Genomic DNA, 9,670 nt, shown 5'->3' with positions numbered 1-9,670 from the left:
AAAGAGTGTCTTTCCAAATGATAAACTCCAAGGATCTCGAAAGAGCACAAAAATGAAAGGGACCTTTGTAATAAATGCAACTTTGTACAGCATAATGGCATAGGAAACAAGAATTGCATTCACAGAAGCGAGATATACAAAGGCTGATATATGTGTTTTTTAGTTCATTTCAGTAAGTAAAATGTGGAATCTGAACACCTCTGAATGAAGTAAGAACATTTATAAATTTGCCTGCTAGTTACAGTTTGAGAATTTTAGGACCCTATTTTTTTCATCATGTACCTGACATGAGATCACTATCTATAAATTTGCACTTTGATGACATGAAATAGAGGTATGAGGACTGTGACACAGACAAGGAAAAGAGTTACAATTAGGTAGAGATTGAAGGAAATATTTCATACTCTCCACAAAATGTCTTTTTCTCTACTGCTTGTAAACCAAGAGACCTAAGCCATTCTAGCTCTTTATACTGATAGAACACAACTTCTGTTTTTAAAACTGTCATTCCACACAAACTCCTTAAATTTTGCCTTTTTAAAACTCCAGAGGCTACCCCCCAAAGAAAAAAACACCCCAAAACCTCGAATGCAAAAGCACTTAAATACGTGGCTTTTAAGAAAGCAGAAACAAGTATTGAGCTCAAGAAAGCAAACAACCAAAATCCACACTATTATTCAGTCTAGCATGACTGAAATTTCTCCTTAGCTCTTCTGGAAGTGAAGCCCACCACCTCAACATCACTTTTTTAAATACTTACAGGGGAAGCAGGTCTTATGAAAGGTACCTAACTTGTTCTTTGTGATCTAGTACAGATTCCACAGGCATCCACGTGCAGCACACACAGAAGAAAGCCTGGGCACTTTAAAAGAAATATTAACTATAGCAATGCGACCAGGAAACACCGAAGACCACATTTTGTAAGTGGAAATTTGGAAATTTTAATTGAAAATAAATGGAACTGCACTTCTATGGTCTGAAGGGCTTACACAAAAGAATGTAATTCTCTATGAACTGTGGACAGTAATAATACAGAAGAGGGAAGACGATACTGACAGAGTAATTTTACCAACATAGCTGAAAGATTGCTCAAAACCCTCTAGGAACTTTACAGAAACCCACTCTACTCAATAGCAAACCCAAAACTTATTACAATAAACTTATGAAAACCTATTAGAATATTTGTGTTTTAAGACACAGTGACCTAGTCTGAATGATCTAATGCAGATCACGGTGATACACACTGCTTTCCATTTGTAGGCTGGATACGAGAGGTGTCTTACGAAGACATCTGCATAGTCTTGGGGTTGTTTAGAAAACCTGCAACCAATGTTTTGCTAGAGCTAAAGGTGTAACCACCTAAAAGACAAAGATATTTTCAAGTCAATTCTAGTATATATTAAAAAAATCTCATTGCTATTGTCTGAAAAATAATTATTTCATCTTGCACCACAAGACTGAGCAAGACTAAAAAGATTGTCCAAAACAGACAAAACCAGCTGAAAAACACCTCAAGCCAAATCTAACTGTTCACCCTCCAGATCTAACAATAACAGTTCTGCTTTTCCCAGGTTATTAACACTGTCAGATGACCCAGATGTGGTTTTTTTTTTTTAAACATCATGAGTTAGCAAAAGTATGACTTGTTTCCCATCTTAGTTTCTAGATGAAATAGCTAGGGGAATTCTAGATGAATAGATTGTATTCAGAACCAGCCTTTATGAAAGCAAACCCTACATACGGATAAGAAATGTACTTTACAGAAAAGCAGATAATTTATGATAAGAGATATTGGATACCTCTTCTCCATAATTTTATTACTGTCTCAGTGTCTAGAGAATCTATATGCAAAGACAACTTAATTTTCACAGTTGCTCTCATAAGTTCGAGATTTACCTATGCAGAGGTGTTACGTGGTTTCTTAAATCCACAAAATTATCCACATTAGAAATTCTGCCTCAGTGTTCCACAGAATGAAGAAATAATTCCAAAGAAATTATGGGAAGACCTTAAGCATTCATTATCATACACCTTTCTAAAACAACATGAATTAAAATGAGCGCACTACATTCAACAGAAGAAAAATCAAAAAGACTGAAGTTCTCAAAAAGCTGGTCTGGGGCACTGCTACAGAGAGACAGCAAATATTCAATTCATAAGAAAAATCAGGGCAAGTGTGTACTCAAACAAAGGCAAAAGTCAGTCAATAAAAACAATTCTTCAGAAGTAATACCGATAATAATAATTTAAAAATGCAGGTTTTTGCTTTTGTTCATTTCTTTGTTACTAGGTTAAGTAAGTTACCTTCAAATTCTTTGAACATGTTCCACTCACTAGTGCTACAACACCATGATCTGTTACCTAGAGAGAAAAACCACATTATTAACACAATGGATTAAAGCTCATTTTTTCAAACAGAGCTATTTGGGAGGGGGAAAAAATTAATTTATTCACTCCCTACAGTCACTGAATACAGTTAACACTACAGTATTTTCTTCCTAACTACGCTTGTAGAGAAGATTATCCAAGTATGGTCTTTGCATTTTCCTGCCATGTGATCCAGCCTGGCTTTCTACCAGGATGTCTCCAACTGCGTAACTGCTATTTCTGCAGTGTCCTTGTCTCATTTAACAATGGGCACGTTATTATGGTCAGAGCACAGCACTTTAAATTTATACGGTTTAAAGCATTTCTGCTCTACCTAGAACTTTTTCTCTCCTGTTTTCAGAACTGCTGGACTTCCTGAAGGAAGTTTCTTGGGTTGTGAAAAAACCCTGTCTTTTATCTGCTGTCTTACGTTTACTTACCTTGAAGCAAACCAATTATGTAAGACAAAAATCCCTCAAACAAGCAGGCATCATACACTTGCACTAGAAGATTTATCAAAGTGTTTGGCTGCACCCAACCAAGAAGCAATGATTACCCGCACGAGAGACAAAAGACATTCCTTTCCTTAGAAAGGCAAGAAAGACCAATTTATTCGTTTGCTTCTGGGAATCAAACTCATTAAACTTCCTCCCCACTTCAAAAGCTGAATTGGATATCAGATCCACCACATGGGTTTTTTCACAGAGCTTACATTAGATGGCAGGAATAGCAGTCATCAAATACATACAGTAAGGCTCATCCAACTTTGACATTTGACAGCTAGAACCGGAGGGCACAAGTTCCACTTCTGTTTAAGGATCTGATTACTCCCATTGCACAAATGGTCCTCTATTGTAAGTCTGCTGCACAGAACTGTAACAGGAAGAGTCAGGTCAGTGCCAATGGAGAAAGGACACGAGCATATGACACAACAGGTTGTCAACAGGCTGCTCAGGGCAGTGGTGGAGTCATCATCCCTGGAGATATTTAAAAGACATGCAGACGTGGTACTGAGGGACATGGTTTAGTGGTGACTTGGCAGTGCCAGGGTAACAGCTGGACTTGATGATCTTAAAGGTATTTCCCAACAAAAATCATACCAAAATTGTTCTATGATTCCCAGAACAAGCTCGCAGTAAGGTAAAGGCATAAAACCAGGCTCACCAGAAATAAGTCTAGGGGTGGCACATCAATGTTTGTGGGACTCTGTGCTAGCGAGGTCCTTCAGTCTCACATCCCAGTGGAGGTAGGGGATGGAGTGCCACACAATTGCAAAGACACAGGGAATATCAATGGGTGAGAAACCATGGATGCACCAGGGAATGGTCATGTAGAAATCCGGCCTTCTCCCCCAAAAAGATGATGGGATCAACAGCCCAACTAAAGTGCATCTACACCAATGTATGTAGCATGGGCAAAAAACAGGAGGAAGTGGAAGCCATTGTACAGCAGGAAAACTACGATACGGTTGCCATCATGGAAACATTGTGAGATGATTCGCATAACTGGAGTGCTGCGCTGGATGGCTATAAACTCTTCAGAAGGAATAGGCCGGGAAGGAGAGGCCTATAAGCAGCTGGGAGAAGTCCCACAATCACTACCACTTGTTCTTGCAAAGGACTTCAACTCACCGGGTGTCTGCTGCAAATACAATACAGCAGAGACTGTCCAAGAGGTTCCTGGAGCGTGTGGCATGTAACCTCCTGACAGAGCTGGTGAGAGAGCCAATGAGGGAAGGCTCCCCGCTAGACCTGCTCACAGAGAAAGACTTGTGGGAGATGTGAAGGTTGGAAGCTGTCTTGGACATAGGGATGATGAAATGGAAGAGCTTTCGAAGACTGGGGATGTAAAGAGGGGGGTCAGTGGAACTGCCACCTTGGATTTCAGGAGCACTGGCTTGACTTGTTTAAGAGGCTGGATGACAGAGCCCCTTGGGAGACAGTCCTGAAGGGCAAAGGAGTCCAGGAAGGCTGGACATTCTTCAGGAAGGAAATCTTTAAAGGTGCAGGAGCAGGCCAACCCGGTGAGCCATAAGACGAGCCAATGGGGAAAAAGACTGGCCTGGCTGAACAGAGAGCTTTGGCTGGAACGCAGGAAGAAAAGGAAAGTCCATGGCCTGTGGAAGAAGGGGCCACTCAGGAAGACTACAAAGATCTTGTGAGGCTGTGCAGGCAGAAAATTAGAAAGGCTAAAGACCAACTAGAACTTAATCTGGCCACTGCCATAAAAGACAAAATACTTCTATAAACACCTTAACACCAAAAGGAGGACCAGGGAAAATCTCCATGTTCTAGTGGATGTGGGGAGAAACACAGTGACCCAGGATGAGGAAAAGGATAAAGTACTGAATGCCTTCTTTGCCTCAGTCTTTAGCAGCAAGACCAGTTGTTCGCTGAATGCTCAGCCCCTAAGCTGGACAACAGGAAAGAGTTGCAGAATGAAGACCTCATAATCCATGAGTACCTGGTCAGTGACCTATTACACTACTTCAATGAACACAAGTCTATGGGGGACAGATGAGATCCACCCAAGGAAGATGGCAGAAGTGCTCACCAAGCCACTTTCCAGCAGCAGTCCTGGCTAACCAGAGAGGTCCCAGTCAACTGGAAGTTAGCAAATGTGACACCCATCTACAAGAAGGACCAGAAGGAGGATCCTGGGAACTACAGGCCTGTCAGTCTGACTTTGGTGCCGAGGAAGGTTATGGAGCAGATCATCTTGAGTGCCATTATACGCCACACACAGGACAACTAGGTGATCAGGCCCAGTCAGCACAGATTTACGAAAGGCAGGTTCCTCTCGACTAACCTTATCTCCTTCTACGACAAGGTGACCCACTTTGTGGACTGTTGTCTGCCTAGACTTCAGTAAAGCCTTGGACACTGTTTCCCATAGCATTCTGCTGGACAAATTGGCTGCTCGTGGCTTAGACGAGTGTACTCTTCACTGGATAAAAAAACCCACTGGCTGGCCATGCCCAAAGAGTGCAACTACATGAGGGGATGTTGTATCAAGGTGGGGGTCTGATCTCCCAAGGACCAAGTAACAGGACAAGAGGAAATAGCCTCAAGTTGCGCCAGGGGAGATTTAGGCTGAATATTAGGAAAAATTTCTTTACAGAAAGGGTTGTCAAGCTGGAACAGGCCGCCCAGGGCACCGGTGGAATCCCCATCCCTGAAAGTATTTGAAAGACATGTAGATGGGGTGCTGTGGGCCGTGGCTTAGTGGTGACCTGAAAGTGCTGGTTTAGTGGTTGGACTTGATGATTTTAAAGATCTCTTCCATCCATAATGATACCATGATTCTGTGACAGATAAAACAGCTAACCTGCAATACTCCTGGTTTTGCCAACACATTTTGCAGTGAACTAAACTGTCCCACATCCTACATAGGAAACTGTTGCAGTCTGCACTGCCCTTCCAGGCAAGATTATTTCCACAATTATTTGCCATACACCAAGGGAATACCTGTTCAATCAGTGCAGGGATTTGGACTCCTGAGCTTGTGTTTCTACCAGTTAACACTGCTGGAATTTAGACCACACTAGAAGCAGAGCAGTAAGTACAGTATAAGACCTACCTCTCAGACCAGTAACATACTGATAAACACAAATGGGTTTCGTATGCCAGTGATGCAGAGTTCTTTCACTCACACTCTCTGTATGCATACAGGGGACACAGAGCTACAGCTCCTTTTTAGTTCACAGAATCATAGAGAATCATTTTGACTGGAGGAGATCTTTAAGATCATCGAGTGTAACTGTTCACTCTGCACTGCCAGGTCATCACTAAACCATGTCCCTAAGTACCACATCTACACGTCTTTCAAATACTCCTAGGGATAGTGATCCTCCCCTTGCCTCACTCGCCCCATTTCTTGTTATTGTGCACCACTTCTATACCCTCTACTTATTGTACTTCATCTCTGCAGCCATCAGATGGGCCTGTTTTTAAAATGGCTGCATCACCTTGAGGCATTTGTCCCCTCTGTAGTTTAGCTCATATCTTGTGGGCATGACCCCCCCGGCCGGTCCGGGCAGCAGCCCTGTAAGCCTGCTGTCAGTCAGCAGCAGGAGGTGTGTTATTTAGGAGGAGACAGAGAGGTTGTGTCAAGGGGTGATTGGAAAGCCAGCTCATCTCTGGGCAGGACAGTGAACTTGAAACCAATCCAGCCGAGGTACGTAAGATAACTTAGAAACTATAAATAGATGTGATAAGGAAGAAGCTGCGCAGTTAGCACTTAGAATTTGTAGTGTGTAGGGGCTGCAGCAGTCTGCTGCAGTTGTATCTTAATAAAGGCCTTGTGTACACATAAAACTATTGTCGCATCGTCCGCCCTGAATATTTGTGACGTATGATTTACCCCTACAATATCTGCTTCCTTGTTCCTGCAAGTGAGCTGTACTCTTCTTTGCATGAGCATTTACCACCAGGGTTCTCACTGTTTTACTCTTTCACACAGCTTTCTGTGAGTTTCACTCAGTATTTTTACTACGCATTCTGGTACTCAAGCACAAGAATATGCAACCTCTTACAGGCATGAGCCATCCATAGTTCCTCTACTTCATCGTAAACTGATTTCATTTCTATCTAGTATATGTTTCCATTTATTTTTGGTCAAATGAAATTCAGAATTCTAATGTATTAGCACTGTGCAATTATCAGAAAGGAACAAAAAGAAGTGGAAACATTAGGTTACCCAAGCACCTTTCATTTCATTTAAAACATATACAAGGGAACTTATCTATTTCCTATAAAGGAAGAGGGGGGCAAGGGAACAAAAACGTAATTAAATAAGTTTGAAGAAATAGAGCTAAATGATAATAATAAAAAATACCAAATAAAAACCTAAGATTACTTTTGATACCTTACTTCTGGAAGAACTGAAAGAAGAATAAGAGCATCTAAAGTAACAACTTTTTTTTTGCTATGTGGTTTCGAGTGCTGACACTTCATTATGAATGCTCTGTGCTTGACTCACATCCAACACAATCACTTACCATCACAGTCAACTAAATGCTACACTTACGGCAAAAAATCCTTTCCCTCACTCCATTATCTTACTCTAACTACAAAGTATGTTATAGCATTGCTGTTGAAGCTCATTTCCCCCTTTCTTCTCTAAATATTACCTGTTGTTGAATTCTCTCACCTGCCCTTTCTGACATTTTAAATGTCATCAGTTCCATGTTGACCCCATAACATAATTCTGACAAGCCATTCAGAAAGCACAGTCACTCTTGAACTAGAACTAACTATGGAGTGCTTACTTCTCCTAGCGGTTTATATTGTTTGACATCTGATATTATTATTATTCAGGTCAGTCTGTCTTACACAAAGCAGACAATAACCTGTCCAAAATTCTTTATATGGAATATTTTTTATTATTTTCCAGCTTGAAGAAAATTGTTGCACTATCAAAGATACTGAAAAAAAAATTTCCAGTATGAAGTACCGAGTTCTAAGTAATAGGCCCTGAACCAAAGCTGACCTCTAGATGAACCTTACAACCCATTGTTATATTAGTATCTGATCATTAGTGAAATATGTACGATCAATAGTGAAAGATGTGGCTTAGATAAAATAACCATTAGTGAAGATAAAATGTCATGAGAATGTATTTATCTTTCCTTGTTTAGTGGCAGGTTGTCAAGGCTGTGAAACCAGATGTCTGGCCTTGTTTAGGTGGTCAAAGCAGTAGATAAAGGAACTCCCTTGGTTCCTCCTTGAGCCCTGGCCAGGCATTGGGAGGCATCTAAACTGAGAGTGAAACCAGATGTTCCCACATTTGAAGTTACGTAAGCCTGTTTATTCAACAATATAAATGGCTGGACCCTCTTACAGTGACTTTGGAGACCTCACCTACGAGTGGACACACTGTGTAGGACCTCCCAATTGCCAGGAAAGGTTCTCCAAATCCTCGCTGTAACTGGGGCTCCCCAGCAATTGCGGATTTGGATGATGGTAAAGTATTAGGGCAGTTGGCGATGTGCATCTTTCTTAGTCTCTATAGTTAACCTTTTGCAGTAATGATTAGGTGCATTACCTTGTTTTGGTTTATTCTTGCTGTATTATTTCACCTATTATTTTATTGCTTTAGACGTAAGTAAAGATAAGCTCACTTCTTTGACTCAGTATTAGGTAGATTCTAATGGAAGTTAGTATCTTTGGTCCACAATACATGCTGTAATACCAAAAGGTGTATGTTTCTGGTTATCAAGACACAAAGTATATTTCCCTTTTCCTTGAGAGGAGGAAACTGGAGGCTAACTGTGGTCCTAAATCTTGTCAAGTAGAGCTAAAAAGATCCCCTTTCAATTTTATCATGAGAGTCTTAAAAAAATGAACAAAAGTCGGTTACTCAATTGACACCTTAGTTACCTGAGTAGATGAAAAGTCCACACTGTGAAGAAATTTGCAGTTTTCACCTAGTGCCTGCAGAGATGCATCCATGATGCCTGAACAGCCGCCCAAGCTCACTATTTGTAGGAACTGGCAGTTAAGTGCAAGAGCAAGAACTCCACTGTCAGTTATATCGCAGCACCTTTTAAAAGACGCTTCACGTAAGTAAGGACAGGACAAGGCCAGTGCTATGACACCTGTCAAAGAAACAGAGCAATTTAAAGAATTACTCATTTTTTTAACATAACCACCATGCTGAATTAAATATGCATTCCCCTGGTCATTGACTGTTCCAACTCTCCTGTCATGTAGTTGGAGCAAGAATTTACAAGGAAATAAATTTGTGGTTGGTTTCTTTTAATTCAAGGATGAGAAGAAGAAAATGACAATGAACAATACTAGAGTTGATAAAAATTTTGAAATGCTAAATTCCCTTCCATACTGCAGAGGGATACCTGAGGAATATTACATACATGAGGTATCACCTCAGTGAGTGCAAGAAAAAAAGCCAGTGGCTTGAAAGTAGACTGATGATACTACAATTCATAAAAGGAATTTATTTTGAGAATGATGGAAACATGATGATTGCAGAGGTATAGAAAATTACACCACTTCTGGACAGATAGAAACAAAAACTTGAATGTCATTAAGATATATTAGAACGCATGAACTTCTAAGAAACATGGATAAAATAGTACTTGCTTGGGTCAGAACCGCTTTGCGAAGAATGATGCAAGAGACAGTAGTGGTAGTTGAACTTGACAGAGGAGTAAGTACTACTGGCTATGGTATTAAAGGACACTAAATGTTCCACATGCAACCTTCAGAGCAAATGTTTCCTGGTAATGACAGGGCACAGATATTTCTAGATGTGGCAGCCAGCAGGTTTCTTAAAAAAAAAA

General features: G+C 40.7%; 1 protein-coding gene across 1 annotated transcript in view; it reads right to left on the bottom strand.

The window, feature by feature from the left end:
* AMN1 (antagonist of mitotic exit network 1 homolog (S. cerevisiae)) overlaps window positions 1–9,670 on the bottom strand; it is a 17,258-nt gene that overhangs the window by 1,725 nt on the left and 5,863 nt on the right. The window contains exons 3-4 of the mRNA XM_010140604.1: window positions 8,748–8,965; window positions 2,305–2,361 (exon numbers count right to left, since the gene is read on the bottom strand). Of these exons, the coding sequence (XP_010138906.1) occupies window positions 2,305–2,361; window positions 8,748–8,965 (275 nt within the window). The remainder of the gene's footprint in view (window positions 1–2,304; window positions 2,362–8,747; window positions 8,966–9,670) is intronic.

This window comes from Buceros rhinoceros, unplaced genomic scaffold (genome assembly GCF_000710305.1).
Source record: "Buceros rhinoceros silvestris isolate BGI_N320 unplaced genomic scaffold, ASM71030v1 scaffold7240, whole genome shotgun sequence".
NCBI classification, from domain to species: domain Eukaryota; kingdom Metazoa; phylum Chordata; class Aves; order Bucerotiformes; family Bucerotidae; genus Buceros; species Buceros rhinoceros.
Note: the sequence above shows the minus strand (reverse complement) of the source record. Positions and strands in the feature narration are given on the sequence as shown.